This window comes from Gallus gallus, chromosome 1 (genome assembly GCF_016699485.2).
Source record: "Gallus gallus isolate bGalGal1 chromosome 1, bGalGal1.mat.broiler.GRCg7b, whole genome shotgun sequence".
In the NCBI taxonomy this organism is placed as follows: domain Eukaryota; kingdom Metazoa; phylum Chordata; class Aves; order Galliformes; family Phasianidae; genus Gallus; species Gallus gallus.
In genome coordinates this window covers 76,932,515-76,960,330 of record NC_052532.1, presented here as the reverse complement: position 1 = coordinate 76,960,330, position 27,816 = coordinate 76,932,515, and the positions used below count along the sequence as shown (strand labels likewise).

Below are 27,816 nucleotides of genomic sequence, written 5' to 3'. Positions count from 1 at the left end.
CACCTGGGTGAGGTGGGAGGGCGGGCGGACCCTGGTGGGCCGTGGTCCTGCGGTGCCCGCCGAGGGCAGGGCGGCGCCGCCGGTCCTTGTGTGCGCGGCCTCGAAGGCCCGTCCCGCGGCGGGCGGGGCGGCGGCGGAGCCCCGCGGAGGGCGGCCGCGGGTATTATGGGATGGCAGGCTGGCCGGTGGCTCCCGGCGACTATTATGGGATGCCTGCCCGCGCAGGGGGAGGGGATAACTATTATGGGATGCGTGCCCGGGGTGTGACTATTATGGGATGTTGAGGGGATCGGCGGCCTAAACCCCCAGGAGGTGCCCGTGGCGGGAGGGGGGGGGGGGGGGGAAGGGGCGCGTGCGGGGGAAGGCCGCGCCGCGGGGGGCGCCCGGTCCGGCGCGGGTATTATGGGATGCCGAAGCGAGGGGCTAGAGGTGGGGAGTATTATGGGATGCTCTCGATGGGGGGGAGAGGAGAACCGGGGGGAGGGTTGGGGGGGGGTGAGTATTATGGGATGCTGGGCCGGGCGGCGAGTGGGAAGTTCTGAGGGGAGAGTGAGTATTATGGGATGTCTCGGCTGGGGGGGAGGTGTTGCCAGGGATACGGGGGCGGGGTCTGTTGCCAGGTTCGCCGGGCATATTATGGGATGGAGGCGGGAGAGGGGCGGAGCCTGACGGGGTTTTTTTTCTTTTTTTTTCTTTTTTTTTTTTTTTTTCCCCTTTAAGAGGCGGTGCCGGGTCCGGAGCCATTTTCCCTTCAGCAGCGGCGGCGGTGGAGCGGAGCTGCCGTCTGGAGCCGGGTGAGGATCTGGGGGGGAACGAGGGCGGGCGCGGCCTCACCGCCGTCTCTCGCGGTCTGCCCGCCGCCCCACGGGCTCCCGCCGGCGTCCCCTTCCCTCGCCCGCTCTTCGGCCGCGGCTCGCCTCGGGACCGCGCCGTCTCCTGCTCGGCGGCCGCGGGACGCTCCGCGCCCCGCCTCCCGGCGCGGCCCCGGCGAGCGGCCGCCCCGCCGGGCCCGGCTCTACCGCCCGGCCCTGGGGAGAGCCGGTCCCCGCGCCGCCCGCCAGCCGGACTTTCCCGGCCCCGCCCCGCGCCCCCGCCCGGCGGCGACCGTGCCCCCGCCGTGTCGTCCCCCGCCCCGCGGCCCCGCTCCGCTCCGGGCGGGGGAGCGGCCGTGGGGCCTTTTGTGCGGGTCCCGGGGGCGGCGCGGCGGGCGGCCCGCCAAGTTCGTGCGGGAGGGCTCCGCCGCGGTGCGGGACCGCTGGACGCCGCCCTGACGGAGAGCCAGGCGGCTCAAGGTCCCCGTGGGAAGGCCGGCTCCCCTCCCCTCCTCCTCGCAGGCGAAGGTAGAAATAACCTAGGGCGCTCATTCCGGTCTGACACCGGCTGCGGGAGGCAGGAGGATCTTCCTATAGGACAGCTGTTTTGGCTCCCTGCGAGGAATGAGTTGCTGACTCAGTTTAACGTCTGCTGTCTTAAAGCCTGCTTCATCACAACTCTGATGTGATACCTGCTGCCAGAGTACCTGTTATGTGTTGGCTCCCAGTGCAATGAAATCGCTATCTGAGCTTTTTCTCAAGCGTCCTCTTGGTTGTACTATCGCTTGGGAAACCAGGCTTTGCATCTGCTATAACTTTCTCTTGATTCTTTTCAATGAAGTACCGGCTTCCCTGGCAGGAAGGCAGCACGTCTGTGAGCCCGGGCCTCCCCTGGTTCAGAGGATATGGCGTCGGGCATCGGATCTCCGTCGCCATGCTCAGGGGGCAGTGATGATGACGAGATGGAGATTCTGTTGAACAACGCTATCCCCCAGCATCAAGGTATTGAGGGCCTGCAGGGCACGCTTGTGAGGTGGGGTAATGCTGTCCTTGGGCTGGATGCGTGAAATAAATGCTCCATGGAGGAATGTCCCTTTGACTAGGGATTGGCTTATGTTTTTGATCTTTACTATTGGAATCTTAGCTCCAAGTGTGAGGCTCGCGGCTTTGTGTCAGGGGGAGCAGACTTTGTTCCAAGACATCACAGGTTGTCAGGGGCTCGTGCTTTGGGGGGGAGTGAGCAGTCAGGGATATGTCCAATTTTGACCAAAGTATCTGTGAGTTTCAGATTCCCTGAATGGGAAGGGGGGCTGTGTATGTTAAAGGGGAGGATGTCTGGCTGCTTCATCTGGGATCTCAGGCTTGCTGCTGTCCAGAGCAAACTGCCCTGGGCTCTTGCATGACCCACTTTTTCTTCGCCACACCCAATTATTGAGGCTTCTGGTGGCTCGTTTTCTGTACTGCCTACTCACCTTTGCTTTTCTGGTAGTCTTTGTACCTTGCCTTGTCCCTTTTGCTTGCATCCTCATCTACATGAGACTGGAGTTAGAGCCCTGGGTACTCTTCTGTTTTGAATGTGTTGATGGGTGCACTAAGCAAGCCATCAACATCTGCCTTTTCTGCTTCCTTGCAAAATGGGATTGTATGTATCCTGATGTGCTGGGCTGTAAGACAAGTTTGAGTTTTCCCACCTAGCTATGCCTGTTGTAGTATCAAATGAGAAAACGTTGCAAGTGGAGAGGCAAAATGTTGTCAAAGGCTTGGCTTTTTTGTTTGCTTGGCTTTCTTCTAGAGTTTTGACTCCAGCTGTATTTGGTACCTCTTAGGTAGAGGGGAGACAGTCATTAAGCTTTATGAGGAAAATCTTGTTGGGGGGGGGAAAAAAAAACTGTTAAAATCACTGCAGACTTGAGAGTTTTAGGGGAAAACATTGGAAGAGGTGGGATACTTAGGCTCTGGATTAGAACTAGCTGGAGAAGATGTGGAATCTCCATATGAGCTAGTGTTGCAGGGCCATGTGAGCGAAGACTTGCTGATTAGTTGGCACAGTGGCAGGACTGCAAGACCCCAAATTCCAAGAGCTCTACTTTTGCTTCATCTGCCTGCTGCATTTCCCTGACTTGTGGCTTCCTCCATCCTGCCCAGCTCCTGTGGTCAGGAGGCCATTTTCCCTTGGAGGGAGAAGGAGTGACTCTGGCTGTGTGCGATGGGCGGGGCAGCAGGGGAGAGCGAATGGCTGGGCTGCTCTCAGAGCCTGCCACAAAGGAAAGGGTTGCCTGGTTCTCCCTGGGGTCGGGAGAGGTAGGGGCACAGATGGAAGTGATGGTGGTGGGGAGTTGGCTGCACTGGGGGGCTTGGTTGCTAGCTGCTGACAAAGAGGGAATGAGTGGAGGGAAGGTTATGTCAAGTTTGGATTAGAATTGAGTTGCTAAGTAGCAGCTTACCTATGGAGGACAAGTGGTGGCTTGCTGGACTGTTTTGAATGTATTTTATTTTATGTAAGCTGTAGGATGCTCTGTTCTGGTGAAAAGAAATTGAGTACTTTTTTATTCTGGAGTTATTCTGAAACGTTATTTTCAGGTTCTCAAACATACTTGCTAAATGTACTCACTGTTTTAATTCCTTTAGATGTGGTAATCTACTCTGTGCCCTTTCCTCCTCTTGTTCAGTTAAGGCAAACTTCTGGTCCCTAAGAGCTGCTCTGTTTGGAGGAGTATTGTGGAAGTGGGCCTTGTTGGAGGGAGGAAAGGGTGTATGGTAGTAGCTTGTCGTATGATTAACTAGTAAGTGTTGCGAACAGTAGCAAGGTATAAACACTAATAGGGTAAGTAATCGCTTCTGTGTTTGTAAGTATGTAGCAAGAAGTAGACAGATTCAGTGATGTCTGTGAGAAGTGGGCTGGGCTGTAGCGCACAGATGGGCTTTGAGTGAGATGTCGCCTCTTCCCCTCCAGAGCACGAAGAGGAGCCAGAAGAAGAGCTTCTGTCAGAGGCTGAGACGCTCAAAATCAAAAAGAAGAAGAAACCCAAGAAGCTAAAGGAACCCAAAGTGCCCAAACTCAGCAAGCGTCAGAAGAAGGAGGTGAGGGAAAGGATGCCTCATATCATGCTCTAAAATATGTCTGTGTGGGGTGGGGAGGCTTGCTTTGTTGTTGACCTATGACAGCAGTCCTCTGTATGAATCCTTTAGAGCATGGGAAGTGTGGCATTTAGTGCTTATCCAGGGTGTTTTCTCACAGCCGCCTGATGTTCTCTCTCCCTCCTTCCCCAGCTTGGGGACAGTTCTGGTGAGGGCAATGAGTTTGTGGAGGAGGAAGAGGAGGTTCTGCGCTCTGATAGCGAGGGCAGTGACTACACTCCTGGGAAGAAGAAAAAGAAGAAATTAGGGCCGAAGAAGGAAAAGAAAAGCAAAGCAAAACGCAAGGAGGAAGAAGATGAGGAGGAAGAAGATGATGACTCCAAGGTGAGAAGCTACCCTGCTGGCTTACTGCTTATTTCTCAGTTCCATGTGGATTTGGGGGATTAGTCTCTGACAGTACATGGAGTGGGGAACAGTATAGTCTTTTTTTTTTTCCTCTAAACAGCCTGACCTGTCTATTTCCCTCACTGCATGCCTTCCCCTCTCCTACCTTAAATACATAGGAAAATCCTTTGAATTCAATATATATCTGTGATGTTCTAGTGAGGCTGTGTCCTGTGGCAGTGACAAATGGAGAGCGGCTGGTGGAAATCCCCCAGTCTTGACCCAGTGGGTCATCTGTAGATGAAAGATGTATGTATGATATAGATGTGTGGAAGTTCTCTCCTCTGGAACATGTGCTTTTGCTCAAAGTGGCCATGATTTTCTTTGCATAGGAGCCAAAGTCATCTGCTCAGCTCCTGGAGGATTGGGGCATGGAAGATATTGATCATATCTTCACAGAGGAGGATTACCGCACCCTCACCAACTACAAAGCTTTCAGCCAGTTTGTCAGGTGAGTTGCAAGTCTTTAGCGTTTGGAAGACCTTTTGAAGAAGGAATAAAATAAAAAAAGGAGGGGGACAAGAACTAGGTTTCTCTTTTTTTTTTTTTTTTGGAACTTCAAGACAGGTCAGGGACACTAGCTCCCCACCTAAGAACAAAAGCCTGAAGCAACACTAAAATAATTGATCCACATATCCTGTTTTCAGTAGTCAAGATGGTGCAAGTCCTTGCTCTCAGTCCACTTTCTTCCCTAATATGCTTAATTTCATTTTGCTTCCAAAATCACAGAGCATTTGCATCCATGCTGTGTGAAGGATGGTAGTAAAGCTTCATTGGTTGTTGAGATTGGAGACTAGAAAGGAATACAGTTTGAGAGAGAAGGACTGATGGCGTGGTGGGGGGAAGGGAAATGATCAAGAAACTGTTTTGGTAACTTTTCTTTTCTTTAAATGTATACAGACCACTTATCGCAGCCAAGAACCCTAAAATAGCTGTGTCGAAGATGATGATGGTACTGGGAGCCAAATGGAGGGAATTTAGCACAAATAACCCCTTCAAGGGAAGTTCAGGTGCATCTGTGGCTGCTGCTGCAGCTGCAGCTGTTGCAGTAGTGGAGAGTATGGTGACAAATGTGGATGCTGTGCTGCCGCAGCCCCCTGTAGATGTGCCTCTCAGGAAGGCCAAGACAAAGGAAGGCAAAGGTGAGATTAAAAAATCTGACAGGGTGTTAGTGAGTGGTGTTGAGATAGTAGTCCTTCTGACTCACACGCTTCTATGTTCCCAGGACCCAATGCCCGGAGGAAGCCAAAGGGCAGTCCTCGTATTCCTGATATGAAGAAACCTAAAACAAAGAAAGTGGCACCTTTGAAGATCAAACTGGGAGGATTTGGTTCCAAGCGTAAAAGGTCATCGGTAAGTGACCCTCCTTCCTTGACATTCTGATGGCATGCTAGAAATGCTGGGATCTGTGCGTGACTGCTGTCCACCGCATGCCTGCCTGAACAGCATAGCTTCCTTCTTACCTACCTCAGAGTGAAGATGATGACCTGGATGTGGAGTCAGACTTTGACGATGCCAGCATCAACAGCTACTCTGTTTCAGATGGATCTACAAGTCGCAGTAGCCGCAGTCGTAAAAAACTCAAAGCTGGAAAAAAGAAAAAGAAAGGTATTGCTCCACTGTCAGCTGGAGACAGAATTGCAGTTAAGCGTGTAGAGAGATGAGAGCAATGTCTGTAGCATTTGGATGCTTAACAGCATACTTGAGAGAGGAAAACTAATGGAGAAAGAACCCGATATCTATTTCTAATAAGGAAAAGGTGCTCGGGAAATCTTTCATCGTCTTGGTAGAGGAACAGATACAGTACTGAGTTTTCCTAGCCTAAGCTACACCTTCAATTTCATGAGCGGAAGGAGGCCCAAAGGGACCTCCTGGCCCTTTTTAGTACATGAATGCACTTAGAGTTTTGAACTCTGAATCTCTATAACTACGTAGGCTGTTGGTGCTGAGGGAATGCCCGTCCTTGCTGTAGAAAGCTTTTATCTGTGCCTTGCACTGCTCTAACTCGTCTTCACCCTCTGCAGGTGAGGAGGACTCCACAGTGGCTGTGGATGGCTATGAGACTGATCACCAGGACTACTGTGAGGTGTGCCAGCAGGGAGGAGAAATCATACTGTGTGACACTTGTCCTCGTGCCTACCACATGGTTTGCCTGGACCCAGACATGGAGAAAGCCCCAGAGGGCAAATGGAGCTGCCCGCACTGTGTGAGTACAGGATTATCCAAAACTGTGCAAGTAGTTGTGAAGGGGGGGAGGTCAAATGACTTAATGCTATTCTGTACAAATCAAGTCATGAATGTGTCAGTATGACTTCTCTGATTTCTTGCTCCTGTAGGAAAAAGAGGGCATTCAGTGGGAAGCAAAGGAGGATAACTCTGAAGGTGAAGAGATCCTGGAAGATGTTGTGGGAGATGCTGAAGAGGAAGATGACCACCATATGGAGTTCTGTAGAGTCTGCAAGGATGGAGGAGAGCTGCTGTGCTGTGATGCATGTCCTTCATCCTATCACATCCACTGTCTGAATCCCCCATTGCCAGAGATTCCCAATGGCGAGTGGCTGTGTCCTCGCTGCACTGTGAGTTTCTGCTACTACCATTCTTCTGTTCTTAAAAGAAGGGGTGGATCTAATTCTATTTAATCATCACGTTTTCCTGGAAATGTTAAGTCCTTAGAGAAGACTATTGTATTTTTTTGTTATGGCTTACTGAGACCTGGTTGTCTGTGGTTGGACTGTACCTTGCAGCTTGGTTGCTTTTTCTCTTTGCTGCAGAGTGGGCAGGATGGGGCTTATCCCCATGCTAAAGCTCAAATTTCTTGGACTGTATTTGTACGTAGAAGCAACAGTATGAATGCAAGAAGACTGAGCAATTAAAAAATATTCTAAACCAATGAGCTAAATGGCTTTTGTACTACAGTATACTACTCTAATGCCAAGCCCTTTCTTAGTTGATGGTGGAGGGAAATCTCACACTTACAAGATGTTATTGAAATGAGGTATTGTAAATTGTTAGATGCATTCATTAGATGATAAGGACTTCTAAGATAATGAACAAAATGCAGTCTGCTTCAGGGCATGTCCATATGCTGGGCTGATTGTTTTACAGAAAAACATTTTCTGTATGAACTCTCATTGGAGTTCTGGTTGGGTGGACTGAATTTTTGGGACCCTAGAAAGGTGACTAAATTTAGAGACTGAATTTAGCTTGGTATTTGCAAGTCCTGGAAAAAAGGCAAACTGGAAAAAGCTCAAAAACTGCTAGAAATAAAAGAATGAACACTTCTAAGCCCAAGAGCAAATCTCACCTGTGTAGTAAAGCTGCTAACTAAAGAAGAGAACTGTGACTCTTTGTACAGTCTCTGCTCCTCAGCGCTTGAGGTTATAGAATACTTGCAGTCTGATGTGACAAGTGCTCTACCTTTTCAGTGTCCAGCTCTGAAAGGAAAGGTTCAGAAGATCTTGATCTGGAAATGGGGTCAGCCCCCAGTTGGCCCTGTACCACCACGTCCACCTGATGCAGATCCTAATGCACCTCCTCCTAAGCCTCTGGAGGGTCGACCTGAAAGGCAGTTCTTTGTCAAATGGCAGGGCATGTCCTACTGGCACTGCTCTTGGGTGTCAGAGTTGCAGGTGAGTTTAAGGCTCTTAACCCTGTCATAAGGGTGGTTAGGTATTTCTGTAGATAGCTGGGGAGAGATTCTTACAATCTGATTTTCTGTCCCAACTCCAGCTGGAGCTGCACTGTCAGGTAATGTTTCGAAATTACCAACGCAAGAACGATATGGATGAGCCACCTTCAGGGGACTTTGGAGGGGAAGAGGAGAAAAGTCGTAAGAGAAAAAACAAGGACCCCAAATATGCTGAAATGGAGGAACGCTTCTATCGATATGGGATCAAACCGGAGTGGATGATGATCCATAGAATCCTTAATCATAGGTAGGGGAAGAAGCAAAGATAGTTTTGTTGTGTTTCTCTCATCAAAATACCTGTCCCAGTGGAAGAGCAGGACAGTTTTTAACGATAGCTGTAGACAGGGCTGAGAGGTGATGAACTAAAGTGTATCGTAACTGAGATGAGAAAGTGGGAGTTCTTCTGTTTATGACAAATATTGTTTCTGTAGCTTCTTTAAAGGATCCTTTTATTCTTTCCCTTTTGAATGGAATGAGTAAATGCTGTCTTCTCACTGTGCTTAACACTTAGTGTTCTTTTTCCCCCCTCAGTGTGGATAAGAAGGGGAATGTCCACTATTTGATTAAATGGAGAGACCTACCCTATGACCAGGCATCATGGGAAAGCGAGGATGTGGATATCCAAGATTATGACCTTTACAAGCAAGCCTACTGGAATCACAGGTAGGATAAATATCAAGGTAATGTTCTTTTTCACTTGAGGAAAGTATTTAAGTGTGTCAGTACCTAGCACTGACTGGATGTGAGGAGACAGCAAGGAAGCATCTTGTTGTTGACTCCTTATTCCTTTGGTCAGAGGCCTTAAGCCTCTCCACCAGTTCATGAAATTTCCAGCTCTGTTCTCTTGAGTGTATTTGAATTGCCTGGTTTCCCCCCTGTTCTTTGGAATAGTTTTCCCTTGGCCTGTTATGAAAGCTGTTCCATTTCTGTATTCATGGGACTGTCTCCTCATAGGGAGCTGATGAGGGGTGAAGAAGGAAGGCCTGGTAAGAAGCTAAAGAAAGTGAAGATGCGTAAACTGGAAAGGCCCCCTGAAACTCCAACAGTAGATGTAAGTTGCTGTTTACTGCTTAGGCACAATCTGATACTACTGGTTACTTTGAGTGGGGCTGGGACTTGTGGGATAAATAGGGAATTTCAGGGGTGAGGAGCACATGGCTTACAATTTCTTCCTGACCCAAAAAGTGGATAGCTTATAGAACCTTCAGATTAAGACCCATCTTCTCAATTGGGAAGAGGCTGGCTGGCTCTTGGAGGAAGATTTGGACACCTTTTGGCCTGTTAGGGATTTGGCACTAGGATTGATCTGATTTCTGTGGGATGTCAATGTACAGTAAGGAATATGAGTGACTGGGGAAGGAGTTGTGGTAGTTCCATAGCTAAAGTAAATGATCTCAACTCCTCTTTCTTTCCAATGTAGCCAACAGTGAAGTATGACCGGCAGCCAGAGTACCTTGATGTAACAGGGGGAACCTTGCATCCTTACCAACTGGAAGGACTGAACTGGCTGCGATTCTCTTGGGCCCAGGGCACGGATACAATCTTAGCTGATGAAATGGGTCTGGGAAAGACTGTGCAGACAGCTGTGTTCCTGTATTCCTTATACAAAGAGGTGAGAGTCAAAATGTTGCTAGGAGAACACTACCTAGGGAGATTAGTGCATCTGCTCACTCAGGCAGCATCTAATGCTCTTACTGATTCTGTTCATAGGGCCACTCAAAGGGACCCTTCTTGGTGAGTGCCCCCCTCTCCACAATCATCAACTGGGAACGAGAATTTGAGATGTGGGCGCCAGATATGTATGTAGTGACCTATGTTGGGGACAAAGACAGTCGAGCAATCATCCGTGAGAATGAGTTCACTTTTGAGGACAATGCCATACGTGGAGGCAAAAAAGCATCCAGAATGAAGGTAATGCAAGCCTGAACTGGAAGAGGAGATGCACTAGAATGGCTTTCAGCGGCTGAGATTCAAGTGCTTGAGAGTCTGTGGGAGCTGATAATATTTTTGTTTCCAAGGGGAAATAACTGCAAGTTGATGACTAGTGGATATTTTGTTATGCTCCTACTGTAAACTGCTTTTAAGCATTCCTAGCAGTCTGAAGTGTTACAGTACTGGAGAAAAAGGGGATCAACTAAGGCAACACTGACCGTAGGAAAGTCCTTTTGTTTTTCTGCTTAATCTGTCAAGTTGTGTATCGTACTTCCTACAGAATTGCCAGCCTGCATAAATATGACCTGATATAGACCTGATGGAGGTATTTTTTTTTTTAGTAGAACCTCAGTCTTCCTAGTTAAAAAAAAAAAAAAAACCTAAAACTTTCTTAGTAGGGTTAAATACAACTGCTTGTTTTCCCTTACTTTAAATGCAGGAACTACTGATGATAGTAACTTCTTGGATAAACTATTTATCCTCTAAGAATTAGTGTTTTGATGAGACGCTCTATTCCTGGTCTCTTTCCATAACATGCCTCTATTTGCTGCTTAATTTTGTTATGAGAGGTGGCAGCTATGCTGGAGTAGCAGGGGGTTGAGGGGTCTTACATGTGTAAAACAAGTAATAAGAGATTGGAAAAACTAGAATGTGTTGGGTAGTGTTTTGGATCTTGTGACAGAAAACTGTGGGTATGAAAATCTATTTTGATGTGCTGTCTGACTATGGCTTGTTGGGACAACTTAGTGGAGAGACTCTATCTCCTTTGTCCTGTGACATTCCCTAATGTCATTACTGTGTTTTCCTCTTCCTTTGCAGAAGGAGGCAGCTGTGAAGTTCCATGTTCTTCTCACTTCTTATGAGTTGATCACAATTGATATGGCCATACTGGGATCTATTGACTGGGCATGTCTCATTGTAGATGAAGCTCATCGACTGAAGAACAATCAGTCTAAGGTACAGGAAAGCATAGGTAATAAGGTCTATAAGCATTACGTGTATTGCAGAAGGTGTTCAGAAGATTAGATAGCTGATGCTGAACGAGTAAGTTTGTCTGCCAGCTCTTAGTCTTATGTTCAATAGCGAATTTAATGCATTTTTGAGGGGGCTTTGAAGAGGAACAACCCTCATTATTAAACAGAAGAGGAAAAACCTTTCATTTGGATATTGATTATCATTGGTAACAGCTTCACTAGTATGTTTCGTTAGTAAAAATAACTTCCTCTCTTGTGAGTAGGCAATTGATGTATGCTAGAAAACAGAAAAACCTGGAGGCTGCCATTCTCAGTAATGGGCTTCTCTGGAAGTAGAACATACATCTGGATCACCTCTGTTCTGGAAGGGCTAATCATATTGAGTATAAAAAAGCTGCATGGGTTGCAGTTATTCTGCTTCCAGAGGAATCTTGCCTTCTGCATTCATCTAGCTCTGTAGCAGAGCTAATTAGATGTTATAGAAATGGGAAAAGTGGGCAGGAGTGTTCAACAATGCCTGGGTGAATGCTGAAAGCCATACAGCTGCTTTCATATGAGGCTGCACCTTGACCAGGCTTGTTTTAATTCAGTGGAATTGACTGTACTTTCTTAATCCAACTCCTCCCTAAGCTCTTGTGTGTTAAATCTGTATTGATTGTCTGTCTTTAGCTAGGTTTGGGGCTTAGTACACTAAAAGCAACTGCTAATAGAAATCTGGTTTTGTAGTTTCTTGCAGACTGTAAGACTGAGTTGCCTCTGTGTAGGGGATGGGAGGGGAATAGGGAAGAGAAACGTAGCCTTAGCTCTTCAGATCTGTGTGGTATCTTGTGATCTCTCTATCAGCTGTGCGTGCAGTCCAGTTTTGAGATATTTCTACTGTAGGCACTAAGATTAGGTGCTGTTCTGTGCTTAGAATTGGAATTATTGGAAACAGTATTGAACGTTTACTATTCATATTTGTATTCATGAAGTGAAAGAGGATATAAAGGCTCAGTGTCACACTATGACGAAGTAACAATTGGTTATCCACCGAGACTGTTAAATGTACCTTTTTCTAGAGGAGTTTTGTATCCCTTAAGGACAGCTTTAGGTATCTGTATGCAAGACAGCTCTTGACAGACAGTGTTGGTTACCTGCCAAATAGTGGGTTTTTTTATTACAATGAGTAATTCCCAACAAGTTCTCATCTTGGAATAAAATATGGCTATAACTATATAGAGAGAGCAATCCTAATGGAAGGCACTGGAAGAAATCCTTCTGGTATGATAACCAAAATAAGTGTTGGTATATTTCTTCTAATAGTTGTCATCTAGTACAAGAGCTGCTCCAAAAGTGATGCCTCCTATTTTATTATGTTGGCCCACAGCATTAGATGTGGATCTTGGTGATGTGACAGTAGAAGTTGAATCTTCTACCAGTATTGATAGATTTTTGTTGCTGTGCGACAGATGGAAGCAGAGCAGTCTGACAAAATGGCACCTGACATGAAAATGCATATGAAGCAAAGGTGTTGCTGAATTCCTCCACATGGACAAAATGGCACCCATTGACGTCCATTGATGCTTGCTGAATGTTTATGCAGGCCAAACAGTGGATGTGACCACAGTGAGGCAGTGGGTAGCACGTTTCTGCAGTGGTGACAGTGATGTTGAAGGCAAGCCTCATTCTGAACAGCCATGTACAGCTAGTGGAATGAGCATGGAATGTGGGCTTTTGTTCATCACTGTTGAAAATGTATAGTTGATGGTGGTGATTAAGTTGAAAAAAAATATATCATTTTGTAGCTGAGAATTTGCTCTGTAAAATTATACTGTTGTATTCTTTGTATCTACTGTAGTTTCCATGGAAATAACTAGGAGGCATTACTTCTGGAGCAGCATAGGTACAAGCTACTCTTGTTCAGTTTGACATTGTATCATGTTAAGTATAAAATAAGTTCATAAATTATTACTTTATTGTCACTTTGTGCTAGTGAACATGGTATACTCTGCTTGCTAGCTCTGTCTAGAATTACTTCATTGTTGTGAAAGCTAGCACAAATTACTTTAAAGATGTATTGGCAAACCCTTGACTCTTTCTCCTCTGCTTGTTCAGAACGCTGGAATGCTGCCAGGATTGATATGAATAGGAAGAGTGACTTAGTTATTTCTAGAAGTCTTGAGGCAGAGAAGTAAAAATGTAGAATGCTAATTTAGGAGGAAACAGTACATAGTATAGCAATCTGGAAATGATTGGTGGTTTGAAAGCCTGTAACTTAAAAAAAAAAAAGTGAAGGAAACCTTTTAGTACCTGATGACTTACAGGACTTGTCACAGTCATGTTTCAATTATGCAGAACAGTGATCCGACTGAGATCAGTCTAGTGATGCTGATTGAAATGGCAACTACTAGGAGCACTTGTCCAAACAAGCTGATGGGAATCTAAATCAAACTGCAGCTTGCTGGATTTTTAAGAGCATTTTTTAGTAGGACTGTGACTTCTAAGCCGCTTTTTTTTTTTTCATTCCTTCCCTGCTCTCTACGTTATAGTTCTTTCGTGTGCTGAATGGTTATTCCCTGCAGCATAAGCTGCTGCTTACGGGAACTCCTCTGCAGAACAACCTGGAAGAACTGTTTCACCTACTGAACTTCCTGACACCAGAGAGATTCCAGTAAGTCTTGCAGTGCAAATCCAGGCCAAACTTGCCTGTCTTGTCACTCCTGTCCCCCTGTTTTTTTGGTAATGGTTTCTTTAGTGGTTTTTGCTTACTGTCTTTCTCCACAGTAATTTGGAGGGCTTCTTAGAAGAGTTTGCAGATATTGCCAAGGAAGATCAGATCAAGAAGCTACATGACATGCTGGGCCCGCACATGCTGAGACGCCTCAAAGCTGATGTTTTCAAGAACATGCCTTCTAAGACTGAGCTTATTGTCAGAGTGGAGTTGAGTCCTATGCAGAAGTGAGTGTGAGGATGAAGGGATCACCAACTCTTGTACTACTGTTTTGTTCTGCATTTCCAAAGAGGACGTTGAAGTAGACTTGTCCTCACTGTAGGGCTTTCTGCACAGTGGATAGGAGGAAGATTTTGTGTTGCCACAGAAGGGAGAAGTAATCCTGTGCTCTGATGTAGAGGGATGAAAGGGATAGTAACTGCCACTGGCAGAGCAGTCTAGGTAGCTGACAGGTAATGTTCAGAATGACAGGATCCGTTCAGACATGAGCAAGTGTATGTTAGTCGTTCTCATGAGAGGTGTTTGAGTTGTGGTTTTTGTTTTCTTTGTTATTTTTAGGAAATACTATAAATATATTTTGACAAGGAACTTTGAGGCACTGAATGCACGTGGTGGTGGTAACCAAGTTTCATTACTCAATGTTGTTATGGATCTGAAGAAGTGCTGTAACCACCCCTACCTCTTTCCTGTGGCTGCTATGGTATGTCCTGTTGCTGACTTACTCTTACATAAACAAATTCCCGGCTGGCTGCTACTGGGGAGCCATTGAGCTCCTTGTGAAGTTTTGGAGGGACTCTCTTTTCTGTTATTCTTCTATTTTTTCTGTTTTTCTTTGTGTTAACCTTGTGAACTGGAAGTCCTCTCCTTTTCCAGTATCTTTATTTTTTGAGAAGTTGGGGTTATCTTATGATCCATGCAGAGTGGTGGAGGCAGAGTAGGGACTGAATTAGGAAGAAGAGCTCTAGGAGACAAGCTGAGAGAAAATGCATGGGGTAATGCTGTTTTGTATGAGCAGTGCTATGCATTGTGTCCATTTGACTCGAGTGAGTCAGCTTCTGATGAACACAGGAAAGAACTAATGTCACAATATATTCTAACAGTTTTCTTTCCCGTCCCCACTCTCTTTGTTTTCAGGAAGCTCCAAAAATGCCAAATGGCATGTATGATGGTAGTGCTCTTATTCGAGCATCTGGAAAGTTGCTGCTGCTCCAGAAGATGTTAAAGAATCTCAAGGAAGGAGGTCACAGAGTGCTCATATTCTCTCAGGTACACGGGAAGTTCTGTCCATGAGGAAGGGAGCCTGTTGATCTGGTGTCTCCTTGTCGCTCACTTTTTTTTTTGTGGTAATTTTTGATATACAGATGACTAAAATGTTAGACCTTTTGGAAGACTTTCTGGAACATGAAGGATACAAATACGAGCGGATTGATGGAGGAATCACAGGAAACATGCGTCAAGAGGCTATTGATCGCTTTAATGGTAAGGATTCTCCTCCTTCACACACAAAATGAAAATGGTTGTCTTGTATGTGCTTAGTGGTCAATATGGGATTAAACGTAGCCTGTCTTCCATTGCTTTCCTGGAATCTTAAATTAGTAGTGATTCCTCTGAGATTATGTGGGTTGAGTAAAAATTCTCACTTGAGTGATGTACTCTCGCTTGATTCACTTTATCTCCTTTTATCCAAGCTCCTGGTGCTCAGCAGTTCTGCTTTCTCCTTTCAACTCGAGCTGGGGGTCTTGGTATTAACTTGGCCACAGCAGATACTGTGATTATTTATGATTCAGACTGGAACCCGCACAATGATATCCAGGTGAGTTTGAGTGAGATCACTTGCTATGGAGCCCTGTGAGGAAGAGGGAAATGAGCATGTCAGGAGTAGTGAAGGAATGTGACTTCCTTCTAGAAACATGCAAAATTAGAGCAGTGAGGATAGGTAGAGGTGGGAAGTAAACAAGCAGAGTGTTCTTTCAAGTCTCGTATTAACTAATGTTAAGAGCAAATATGAAGGCAACTGGGGAACTTCTGTGGAGGTAGGTAGGGTGTAGGAGACTAGCGCTTACGTAGCTCCAGACTGTTCTGAGCATATCTCTTTTCTAGGCCTTCAGCCGTGCACATAGAATTGGACAGAACAAGAAAGTAATGATATACCGCTTTGTGACAAGAGCATCAGTGGAGGAGCGCATCACTCAGGTGGCCAAGAAGAAAATGATGCTAACTCATCTGGTAGTGAGACCAGGGCTGGGCTCCAAGACAGGCTCCATGTCCAAACAGGAACTTGATGACATTCTCAAATTTGGTACTGAAGAGCTCTTCAAGGATGAGGCTACGGAGGGGGGTGAGTGCCTGAAAGTGATAATGGAGGAGATGGGGAAGACTGGATCTGTATTTTAGCAGGAAACTGTAGTTACAGTGCTGCTCATAGCTCTATGAAGAGGTCTGGGTGCCATATCCTTTCCTCGTCGCTTAAGATCCATGTGACAAAATGTCTATGCTTACTCCCTCAGGGGATAACAAAGAAGGTGAAGATAGCAGTGTTATCCACTATGATGACAAAGCAATTGAGCGTCTGTTGGATCGGAACCAGGATGAAACAGAAGACACGGAACTTCAGGGCATGAATGAGTATCTCAGCTCTTTCAAAGTGGCCCAGTATGTGGTTCGTGAAGAGGAGATGGGGGTGAGTGTGAGGTGTAGATCAACTAAAGTCTTCTGCTGACTGATGTTCAGTTAAGCGCTGTTGCTTTTAAGGGTGAGCAGGCATGTATCTGCTCAAACACTGGGGTTTGGAACATAGGATTCCTAATTTTTTATTTTTTTTACCTCTGCGTGGCAGGAGGAAGAAGAAGTGGAACGAGAGATTATTAAGCAGGAAGAGTCGGTGGATCCCGATTACTGGGAGAAACTGCTCCGCCACCATTATGAGCAGCAACAGGAGGATCTGGCTAGGAATCTGGGCAAGGGCAAACGTATTCGCAAGCAAGTTAACTACAATGATGGCTCACAGGAGGATAGAGGTACAGACCTGGGGGAACATGGGGGAAATGGGTGTAAGTATGTGTTACTGGAAGAATAACGGAGTAGTGTCTCAGGCTCACGTGCTGTTTTTCTTTCAGACTGGCAAGATGACCAGTCAGATAATCAGTCAGACTATTCAGTTGCTTCTGAAGAAGGAGATGAGGACTTTGATGAGAGATCTGAAGGTAAGCTCTGGTGAAGCCAGAATTCCTGGTTCACTTTCTATGTGTGAAAACATCTGGGACTTGATTTGGATGCTTGGTACGCTTTGTGGCGCCCTTCTGTAAGGGAAATAGTCATACAACAATATACTGTGCATTGTCTGTTCTCCTCAGCTGCATTTCTCTCTTCAGCAGCTCGTCGGCCTAGCCGCAAAGGCCTGAGAAATGATAAGGATAAGCCCCTGCCTCCTTTACTTGCTCGAGTGGGAGGGAACATTGAGGTAAGTAGTACTGGGATAGACTTCTATTCAAGCTACTTCCGTATGGCTCTTCCCATAACTTTCTTTCTCCTACTCTAGGTCTTGGGTTTCAATGCCCGCCAGAGAAAAGCCTTTCTCAATGCTATCATGCGCTATGGAATGCCACCTCAGGATGCATTCACCACTCAGTGGCTTGTTCGGGACCTCCGTGGCAAGTCAGAGAAAGAGTTCAAGTAAGTATGTTAGATAGGGATAGAAATGGACAACAGATAGCACCTTTAAGGAATCCTAAAACTATAGAATCATTAAGGTTGGAAAAGACTACTAAGATCATCTAGTCCAACTGTTGGCCTGTCACCACCGTGCCCATTAACTGTGTTCTGAAGTGCCATGTGGTCCTTTTCTTGAAAACCTCCAGGGCTTTCCACTTCTTCCTGGGCAGTGTTTTTTTTTCTTTATTTATCTAACTGTTTGTCTCTTAACTGTGCCAGGGCCTATGTCTCACTGTTCATGCGCCATTTATGTGAACCTGGAGCTGATGGTGCAGAGACGTTTGCAGATGGGGTCCCACGGGAAGGTCTTTCTCGACAGCATGTCCTTACTCGCATTGGGGTCATGTCACTTATACGCAAAAAGGTGAGTGTATGGCAGAGCAATGCGACCTTCCCTCTCCGTACAACTTCTCTAGTTACTGAGATACTGAACTAGAGAGTTCTCTCTTCACGTATTTCTTTGTGTGTTGAGTGATCTATAACTTCTGGTTTGAGGATGAGGGTTTATATGGCTCCTGCAGTTGACACACCTTTCTCTCTGTCTCATGCAGGTGCAGGAATTTGAGCATGTGAATGGCCGCTGGAGTATGCCAGAACTGGCAGAGATAGAGGAGAACAAGAAACTTTCTCAGCCAAGCTCACCCTCTCCCAAAACACCAACTCCTTCAACACCAGGGGATACTCAGCCAAATACACCTGCCCCTGTCCCTCCTCCTGGTGAGAGCTTCCCCCTTGCACAGTCCTGTGTCCTGACCTCATCCTGACTCTTCCCCTCACCGGAGCTGTGGTGGTGGGGTCTGGGGGTGGACACAGATCATCTTACCCTCTCAAGTTAGGAGGGTTGCTGAAGATGTTTGCAAACCCTTAAAGGCAAGAGAGGACATCGGTGAGAATAAACACCCTGTGTTTGTGGTTGGTAGAAAATCTGTGGGTTCATCTTAAGTGATATTGTTCCCTCTTGAATGGGCATAACCACTAGAAGCAAATAAGATATGTGCTTGGTTACAGTGGGGGAAGCACTTCACTGATGGCTTCTTTCCTTCTTTTATCTGATGTGTTGCTCTGGCTTGGGAAATACACAGAAGAGGGAATAAAGACAGAAGAAGGAGCCAGTAACAAGGAACAAGGAGAATCTGCTGAACCAGAGAAAGAACTCAGTGCCTCTGCTAATGACACAGAGGTCCCTATGGAGGTGGGTATTGGGATGCTAGTTTGTCTCATGTAGTTGCAAATGTCTCTACTTAAAGATGATTCTCCTCACGTTCTCACAATCAGTGTAACAGTTTCGTGCATCTTTGCTTTCCAAACTGATTTGACTGTCTTGTTTGCATACACTGCTTTGTTTCATTACTCATTGATCTATCCTCAGCAGTGTGCCCAGCCTGCAGAGACAGCACCACAGGAAGCCAAATCCCCAGTGAACTCCACAGAAGCAGATGAGAAGAAAGAAGAACCAGAGGTGAAGGAAAGAACAGATGAGCCAATGGAAGTGGAAAGCAAAGGTATCTCTCTAGAGAGGTTGTTTAATATCTTGAACACAAACAACAAAAAACGAATGCCAGTATCCTCCTAAAGCTGCAACTTCTTTGCCTGAGTTCTTCACCCTATAGAAGCAGACATAAATGTATATAATCGGTGGGGACTGTTCCAAGACTTTGAGCAGGGAGCACTTAGGTTTCACTTACTGAGGAACAAAACCTTGGAATCACAGCTGCATCTCATACTCCCTTTCTCTCTTGCAGCTGATGTGGAGAAAGTGGAAGACAGAGCACCTACTGAGAATACCTCTGAACCCCCTGTAATCACTTTGGATGAGAAAGGTGAGTCATGATAATTCCATTCCTAATTCCCTTCATGATTCCCTCTCCTGCAAGGACTTCTTGTAGGTCCAACTTGCTGTGCTGTCTGCCATGTTCTTTCTAATGACTTCCTGTGTGTACAGATGAGAAAAAGGACGATGATAAGAGAGATGTGGTGATGCTGCAGAATGGAGAGATGCTGAAAGAGTCAGCAGATGAAAGGCACAAAAAGGCAGTAAAGCAACGGTTCATGTTCAACATAGCTGATGGTGGCTTCACAGGTAAGTGGGGTCTTTTTATATTTTAAGTTATCCCCCATTCTCGTTCATGAGGTAACTTTTAGTTATTTTTGTGTATCTTGCCTTTCCAGAATTACACTCCCTCTGGCAGAACGAAGAGCGGGCTGCAACTGTCACGAAGAAGACATATGAGATCTGGCATCGGCGTCATGACTACTGGCTACTTGCTGGAATTATCAAGTATCCTTACCCTGGGAAACCAGTTCTCTCCCCTTGTGCTTTAAATCTTGTTGTGAAAGTGACTGTTTTGGGCCTGACCGGAACACATTCAGTGAGAGAGTGCTTTTATCATTCAGTAGAGTGAAAGAAATGATGGGAGGAGGGTTTTAGTGTTGGTGTAGTTAAGACCTAGCAGGAAGTAGTTCTCATTCCTCTTTCTTGGCTCCTGTTCCTCCCCTCTTTGTGTCCCCGTTTCTGAATCCTCTTGAGAACTGTCTGTGTGGACTGTGTATTCCCATGTTCTCACTGCCTTTGTTTGCCTGAGCTCATCCCATCTCAGTCATGGCTATGCCCGTTGGCAAGATATTCAGAATGATCCGCGTTACGCCATCCTCAATGAACCCTTCAAGGGGGAGATGAACAGGGGTAACTTCCTGGAAATAAAGAACAAATTCTTAGCAAGGAGATTCAAGGTAAGGTGCCTTCAGTGTGACAAGTGCCTTTCAGTAAAACAAACATTTAAGAACAAGATGGTTTCCTTGCTGAGGTTGCTGTTTTGACACTTTTCCACTGAAAGTGAAGGCTTCGGCAGTGCTTTTTTTTCCCCCTCACAAACTGAATGTTTGTCAAAGGCAGTGGTTTCACGATGAAATCCTTTCCATTAGAAGTGGTGGTGGTGTGCTTGACTGTTTTCTCTCTGAATGTTTCTTCAGCAACTGGCATGCAGGAGAATTCCAGTGGCTGTTCCTGTTACAGCTTCTGCTTGGTGTACTGCAAGCTGTTGGATGTGTCTGGGGGAACTCAAACGTGTAGTGGTGAATTGATGAAACAACAGCTTTTAGACCATCTCAATCTATTTGGCAGAGACTGTGATTTAGCTCTGGAAGCTAAGACCAACCCAAGTTAGGCCATGTAGTTCTGAGTCTTGGAACTAAACATTAATGTAGTTTGGCTGATCAGCTTTGCTGTAATAGAATTCAGATTGATTTCTTCAGAGGTCTCTGGCATGTTTATCAGTTTCTCTTAAATTCTTCCTATAAGTAATGTTGGATACTTCTCAGGTTCAAAAAAAAAAAAAAGCTTCATCTCCCGTGCTTCATGCAGAAAGACCAAATCAACAAAGATTTACTTGAGGAAGTCCTTTAAAAAGGCAGAGGAATAGGAATCTGATCACAGCATTTACTTTAGACTGGTCGTAAGTTGGTTTTCTTGCATACCGAGCCTGGCTTAATGAAGCTCTTGATTGTTTCTTGATATGTAGACCAAGCTAAACAGAAGAAAGTAGTTTCAGGGTCTCTCCTTGTGACAGCTGGCAACTCAATCATAAAGACTGTGGTGGGAGGTGGAGGGGGGTGTGCAAGCAGGCTGCTTTTTCAGGCAACTGTCGGAAGACTTCTCTCATGCCTGCTCCCTCTTGCAGCTCCTGGAGCAAGCACTGGTGATTGAGGAGCAGTTGCGGCGAGCTGCCTATCTGAATATGTCAGAAGACCCCACTCACCCCTCAATGGCTCTGAACACACGTTTTGCGGAGGTGGAGTGCCTGGCTGAGAGTCACCAGCATCTATCCAAGGAGTCAATGGCCGGGAATAAGCCTGCCAATGCTGTGCTGCACAAAGGTGATGCTATGAGCTAAGCAAGAGTGGATGCGTTGAGCATCACTGTCCCCTCTGGTCTTCCCCATGTGTGGTGCCCTTTTTTCTTTTCCCTCCCCTGAATACGTGTCCCTTTCTCTTCTAGTTCTGAAGCAGCTAGAGGAGCTTCTGAGTGACATGAAGGCAGACGTGACACGCTTGCCTGCCACTATTGCCCGTATCCCGCCGGTGGCAGTGCGCCTGCAGATGTCAGAACGCAACATCCTCAGCAGGCTCGCCAACCGCAGCAGTGAGCCCCCTCCACCGCCCCCTCCCCAACAAGTATGTGCCCTCCCTGCTTTGCAGGCGGGGCTGTCTCGGGGCTATGTGGGGAAATAGCCCCCATACAATGGAGTCTAGCGGCTGTTCTCTTGCCCTACAGGTGGCGCAGCAGCAGTGAGTCTCTAGCCCAGTGCTGTCAATCTTTTGGCCAAGCCGAAGTGACCCTCCCCACCCCACCCCTTCACACTCTGCCCCTCTGCCTGACATTCCTGACTGGGTGCTGTTTCCCTCCGTGGAAGCTGCTGTGCGAGTCTCTGGGAGGAGGAGAACCTCCTTCCACTGCAGCCAGCCCGTTGGAGCGAGGAGTGTGCTTAGGAGAGAGGGGGACGGATGGATGATGGACTCTGTACATAGTGACTGAAGGCCACGGTGCCATGTCTGTTACATGGAGAACCTGGCTGCGTTGCTCGCTGCCTCCGCCTGGAATTCCAGATTTTCAGTTTTCTAATTTTATTTTGGGTTTGTTTACCGAGGTGACTGCACAGGCGAGATCAAGCAGAAGCCAGGACAGAGACAAAGCTACCTCCATCAAGATCCTTTTTAATACAGAAACTGACAGGACTTGTCCGCTAATTAAGCAGCTTGGAGAGGAGAAAAAAAAAAAAAAGGAGAAAAAAACCAACAAAAAACAAAAGGACAAAAGCAGAGCAAAATCTTGGTAGAACTGAAAAATAAAGTTTCCTTGTATTTTACTTCGTTGTTTCCCTTGAACCTTGCTGCTGTGCTGAGCTGGATTTTCCCCTCGCGTTACTGAGCTCTGGGTGCTTATTGCTACGTGGCTGAGGTCCTGCGGCTGGGCAGAAGTAATTATCTTCCTGGGGCTTAGCCCGGCGCTGCGGCCTACCTTCTGCTTTCGCTGCGTTTATGCCTCCCAGGTCCCGTCGGCCCGTAGCAGCCCCAGCCGCCCCGAGCTCCGCGCTGCCCCACGCCGGGCGGCGGCTCTCACGCCGACTCGTGACGTTCCCCCCGCAGCCAATGGTGGGCCGGGGGCGGGCCGGCGGCAGTGCGCGTGCGCGGAGGGTAGGCCCGCACGTGGGGCCGCGGCGGCGCGGTGGTCCCGGCGGTACCGGAGCCATGGGGCGGAAGCTGGACCCGACTAGGAAGGAGAAGCGCGGCCCCGGGCGCAAGGCCCGCAAGCAGCGGGGAGCCGAGGTGGAGCTGGCCCGCTTCCTGCCGCCCGGTAAGTGCGGCCCGCGCCGACGCGGGGCCTTAGCGGTGCCCCGGGGCGCGCCGCCTGAGTGCCGCTTCTGTTTCTGCAGAGGCGGAGGCCGGCCGGAAGAAGCTGTCCAGCCACGCGAGGAGAAGGTGAGTGAGGGCTGTCCGGCCCGGTGCGGGGTTCCCGACCGGGGCGGGTCTGAGGTCTCACGGCCGCTTCCCTCCGCTGCAGAGCCGCCAAGAGACGACTGGGGGTGGCGGGGCGGACGGCGCCGGGAGGAGGACGGCGGCCCGCGGGTGAGTGCCGGGCACCGAGCCCTGCGGTGTGCCCTGCAGCGGCGTGTTCTCGGCTGCTGCCGTCGGCCCTTCCCTCAGACGGGGCTCGGAGCCGGGCGGGTGGCCTGTGGTGCGCACGGAGCTGGTGGCCTGGGGCAGCTGCTCTTGGGAACTATGCCTACCTTCTAACCTTTTGTTCCCCTGCAGTTAAAGAGCAGGGAGACCCTGAGAAGGAGGGTCGTCCCGTAAAGACAGTGGGACAGGCCCTTCAGCGCCAGTCTGGCTTCAATGACGATAATGCAAAATGGCTGATCCCAGCCAAAGGCAAGAAGAGCCTCTCCAAGAAAACCAGCGTGGAGTTATCCAGCAGTGGCGAGGTGGAAGAGGACAGCTGGGAGATGGAGGAAGAGGAAGAGGATGGGAGCAGTGAGGAGCTGATGGATGACTATGGCGCTTTGTCCTCTGAGGAGGAAGAAGTAAGAACTTTTTGGCTTTAATTTTGCAAGGAATCCTCGGCTTTTCTGGCTGTAGGGGCACAGCAGGCTTGGGGGAAAAGGCCAACCTGACCACGAGAGCTGGGGGTGAGGTGCTGGAGGGCATTCCTCACCCCACCAGAGCGAGTTCAGGTTTGTCAGCTGGACCCAGTAAAACACTGAGTGTCTTTCCTCATTATCCATTTTAAACAGAGCAGAAAAACTTAGTAGGGAGCAGAGGGTAAGGGGGGCACCCAATGGCATTGGTTCATTAACCTTTTTTTTTCTCTACTTAGTTGCTGCCTATTGAGAAAGCTGCCCTGAAGCAGAAGGCTGACAAGTGAGTATTTGTCTACATTGTAAGTTAGTAGAGTCTTTCCTGGATGGGTGAGAAGCCCACGTTACTTTTGTTCTTTTTCATTCTCTTCTATCAACAAGGCAATAATTGTGAAGCATCTGTGCAACACTGTTTTGCGTGAAACATCCCTTCTTTTCTTTACGCTTAGCGGAGATCTTAGTGAAGATGACAGTGAGGAGGACGAGGTGGCTGAGGAGACCAGCAGGCAGAAAACAGGACAGGAAGAAAAAGAAGACGCAGATCTGCAGCTCAACCTGGAGATAGATGAAGAATTCAAATTGCCAACTGATGAACAGATTGAGAAAGAAAATATCCTTTCTATCTAACATCTATAAGCTATAGGTAGGCAGCAGTCTGAAGCCTGTGTACAACTGAAGTGCTTTGTTTTAGTTTTATCATAAGTATTGTTCTAGTACAAGTGCTCTGTGCCCAGTAAGGCATTTTTAGATGAGCTATCATAACAGCGTACAGCACAGCTAAGAAGTATGTTACAACCTGTCCAGAGCCTAGAGCCTCTCCCAGTCTTTCTAGCCTTAAAGCATATGGATATCTACCACATAGTTTATCCTCCTCTACCCTAATTTTCCTAGCAGGCCTTTATCCAGCCAGTTTGTAGGGTCTCTGCCTAACAGCGATTCCAGCGTACGTAGTGATTTTCATTTCTTGTTCTTCCTGCAATTTAATCTTGTCTCTTTCTTCTCTGTTCTGTAGTTACTTTTGGGGAACTTCTGGTCTCCTTTTTTGATATAAATAGCGTTTTCAGTATTGAAAGACTTTTTTAATGTCATCTTTTTCCCTTTTTTTTCCTTACTTACCTAAAGTAATTTAGTTTTTTTTGTTTGTTTGTTTGTTTTGCTTCTGCTTTGTGAGCTTTTCTACCCAATTCTGTCCTTTGAATCCTGCTTCTGCTAAGTCCCGTTGGAAGTGTAAATACTCAGCTTTGTATGTGTGCATGCTCTAATGTGGCCTTTCTTGTGATGTGGTGATTCGGGACTTGTGCACGACTGGCAATGCATATGAAGGACTTAATGTGTGAGTTCATGCATTGTTTATGATCCCTTAATGGCCTTTCTACCTGCTGAGCCACCAGACCTGCATGTCATTCACCAGCGCATCAAGAGCAACATGGAGGTGTTGCAGAACTTTGGGGTGAAGCGGGAGGAAGGACGCACACGACAAGAGTACCTTGCACTGTTGCGCCGGGATATGGCTGCTTACTATTCCTACAGTGACTTCTTACTCAAGATGCTCATGGATATCTTCCCACTCCCTGAGGTAGGGTCCTGCCCGCTCTGTGTCTTGTCTGACTGATCAGGATTTGGCAGCCTCCCTACTTCGTTTTTATCTCCTTCCTTTTGCCTTTTATCTAGCTAATCAACTTTCTGGAAGCCAACGAGGTTCCCCGTCCTGTGACCATTCGCACCAACACACTCAAGACACGGCGACGGGACCTGGCGCAGGTGAGCACTGACCTGTGGCAGTCTCATGTGCTGCCCATCACACCGAGTTGTGACTCAGCCCCATCTCCTCATCTCGTAGGCACTCATCAACCGTGGTGTGAATCTCGACCCCTTGGGGAAGTGGTCAAAAACTGGGCTTGTTATTTATGACTCCTCCGTGCCCATTGGTGAGATCGCCCTTCCTGTTACAAGGCTTAGCTGATCTTCCCTCTGCTCCCTTTATTTCATTTGTTGTTTTTGTTTGCTTGCTTTGCTGTCCCTGCACAGGTGCCACACCTGAATACCTGGCTGGACACTACATGCTGCAAGGAGCTTCCAGTCTCCTCCCTGTTATGGCTCTGGCTCCACAGGAGAATGAGCGCATCCTGGATATGTGCTGCGCCCCGGGTGGCAAAACCAGCTACATAGGTACCACCTTGTAGCCTTGGTGGGAGGCTCGGGAGGGATGCTCTTAGAATTGATCGGTTTCTGCTGGTCTGTGTAGGAGGGGAAAATGGAATGGGACTGAATTCTGGGAAAGGTGTTTATCTGGGTACAAGCATAGGAGACTTTCAGTCCCTTGCTGATGTTTTGCCTTCTGGCAGCTCAGCTTATGAAGAATACTGGGATGATCTTGGCCAACGACAGCAATGCTGAGCGGCTGCGTAGCGTGGTGGGGAATTTGCATCGGCTGGGTGTCACCAATGCAGTAGTGAGTAACTGCGATGGACGCCAGTTCCCCAAGGTATGTTCCTGTCTGCTCTGGGAAGTTCTTACCATCCTTTGCTAGAGCTGTTGTGCTGTCCCTTTAGCAAGATATGTTCTGTGAAGTCATTCGTCATAGGAAGATAAGCAGAGCTACTGGAGATTGTGCTTGTTATTTGGTGTGAAAATAGGAAGGTAGATGGGAAAGAAGGAGCTATCTTCTGCCTTCCCAGGCATATTTCCATTTTTAGTCTCGGTCTTGTTCTCAGTCCCTGACCGTGAGCGTAACTTTAAATTCATGTCTGCCTGTAGGTACTTGGAGGGTTTGATCGTGTCTTGCTTGACGCTCCCTGTAGCGGGACAGGTGTCATTTCTAAGGATCCTGCTATCAAAACCAATAAGGTGAGTAATGAGTACAGGTGCCAGATGGGGGATCAGGTGTGAGTCATGAGAGGGTGGATGATTCTATGTTTCTGTGACTTCAGGGCAACTGCACTCTTGATAGACCTCTAGAAGGGGAGTGGATTTTTGTGCTCTTGCCTATTTTCTGTGTTATGCCAGAGCTAGTTTTTTTTTTTATGTTAGTTCTGCAGAAAAACCCAGTCCCATATCTTGTCCCATGTTCTGTTATCTCTCCATTCGCAACGGTTTCAGAGGCCTGGGGTGCTTCCCTGTGTCTCTGACCCCTTAACCTTTCTTTTACTAACAGGATGAGAAAGACATCCTGCGCTGTGCTCACCTGCAGAAGGAGCTGCTTCTTAGTGCTATAGATTCAGTCAATGCCACCTCAGAGACAGGGGGCTATATTGTGTATTGCACATGCTCCATTACAGTAAGTCTGCGCTCTGCCATGGTTATCTCTTTAGGGGTGGTGAGTCTTGGATCCTAATGTTTAATCTCTGGTAGGTGGAAGAGAATGAGTGGGTTGTGGATTATGCCCTGAAGAAACGCAATGTTCGTTTGGTGGCCACAGGACTGGACTTTGGCAAGGAAGGCTTCACCAGGTATGTGCTAGGTCACAGGTTGCACAGGTGGCTGTTTGTTGCTGCCAGGGTTTCAGCAGAGGCATTTTTCACCCCACTTCCTCTTCCAGGTTCAAGGACCGTCGTTTCCATCCTTCTCTTAAGTCTACACGGCGTTTCTATCCCCACACGCATAATATGGATGGGTTCTTCATTGCCAAGTTAAAGAAATTCTCTAATGCCATCCCCAAGACACAGAAAGGTAACCTAGTATGGAAGCTCTGCTGAGCTGCCGAAGCCTGCTCTCACAGGCTGCTTCCCATTCAAAAACCATGTGGGTTCTTCCTACAGCACTTTTCTCTTTTGTTTCAGATGAAGAGCCTGCTGCTGCAGAAGCAACAAATCCATCCGCTGACCCTGAGACAGTCACGGAGCCTCAGGCAAAAAAGAAGAAACTTGAGGGGTCAAAAATTGCCCAAGAACAGAAGAAGCCACAGCCTGCTTTGAAGAATAGACATTCTTTGCAGGGTCAGAGGAGGCCCTTGAAGGCTGTCCGGCCTTCTCCCCATAAGTCACATGCTCCAGTCCCTAACAGAAAGAAGCATAGGGTGAAACAGAACGGACAGTGAGAGGAACTGCTTTTCCAGGTGCTGTTTCCCTCCTTAGGGAGCAAAGGCTAGGGCTGCCCTGGCTGTGTTGTGTATTGTGCTGTCTTTCCTGCTCTTTGCATGTAATCACTGCAGTACTGAGCACCCAGGACAGCCATAGCCCCTTTTACTCCTTTCCTTTGCATCAAGGACTGACACACAACTCATTAAAAGTTTTATATTTTTGCTCAAACCTTGTCTTTTTCCCTTAAGTATTGAATACAGAATTTTGCTATGTCCCCCTACTGCTTTGCAACTGAACCCCCTTCTGCTCTCTTCTGA

The 27,816-nt window shown here is 47.4% G+C and overlaps 2 protein-coding genes and 1 non-coding gene across 14 annotated transcripts; all 3 read left to right on the top strand.

The window, feature by feature from the left end:
- Positions 1–746: 746 nt before the first annotated feature.
- Positions 747–22,211, top strand: CHD4 (chromodomain helicase DNA binding protein 4). Of its 12 annotated transcripts, none has more exons than XM_040648525.2 (40): positions 747–794; positions 1,672–1,814; positions 3,766–3,893; positions 4,083–4,274; positions 4,667–4,785; positions 5,235–5,476; positions 5,560–5,687; positions 5,807–5,942; positions 6,359–6,540; positions 6,671–6,910; positions 7,760–7,963; positions 8,064–8,269; positions 8,554–8,685; positions 8,977–9,073; positions 9,443–9,634; positions 9,733–9,933; positions 10,774–10,911; positions 13,457–13,578; positions 13,692–13,865; positions 14,197–14,338; positions 14,773–14,904; positions 15,000–15,117; positions 15,327–15,451; positions 15,739–15,976; positions 16,146–16,318; positions 16,475–16,655; positions 16,755–16,841; positions 17,013–17,098; positions 17,177–17,310; positions 17,569–17,713; positions 17,901–18,066; positions 18,432–18,541; positions 18,722–18,851; positions 19,092–19,169; positions 19,292–19,429; positions 19,519–19,627; positions 19,947–20,079; positions 21,027–21,222; positions 21,344–21,519; positions 21,620–22,211. In XM_040648525.2, the coding sequence occupies exons 2-40, from the start codon at positions 1,718–1,720 to the stop codon at positions 21,635–21,637; spliced, it is 5,745 nt and encodes a 1,914-aa protein (XP_040504459.1). In that variant the 5' UTR covers positions 747–794; positions 1,672–1,717; the 3' UTR covers positions 21,638–22,211. The 12 variants fall into 12 exon arrangements, with proteins under 12 accessions (XP_040504459.1, XP_040504470.1, XP_040504448.1 ...); XM_040648536.2 differs by having other exon boundaries at positions 18,719–18,851; positions 21,344–21,487; XM_040648514.2 differs by having other exon boundaries at positions 18,719–18,851.
- Positions 18,094–18,234, top strand: LOC112531639. Its single transcript, XR_003073534.1, has one exon. It is a non-coding gene; the product is annotated as a small Cajal body-specific RNA 11 (non-coding RNA).
- A 310-nt stretch (positions 22,212–22,521) lies between the features above and the next one.
- NOP2 (NOP2 nucleolar protein) lies at positions 22,522–27,727 on the top strand. Its single transcript, XM_015293670.4, has 16 exons — positions 22,522–22,699; positions 22,779–22,824; positions 22,907–22,971; positions 23,158–23,426; positions 23,720–23,763; positions 23,930–24,090; positions 24,857–25,056; positions 25,152–25,241; positions 25,321–25,408; positions 25,509–25,649; positions 25,826–25,965; positions 26,238–26,327; positions 26,635–26,757; positions 26,832–26,929; positions 27,019–27,149; positions 27,260–27,727. Exons 1-16 carry the CDS (start codon positions 22,594–22,596, stop codon positions 27,514–27,516), a joined length of 2,049 nt encoding a protein of 682 aa, XP_015149156.3. The 5' UTR covers positions 22,522–22,593; the 3' UTR covers positions 27,517–27,727.
- Positions 27,728–27,816: the final 89 nt, after the last annotated feature.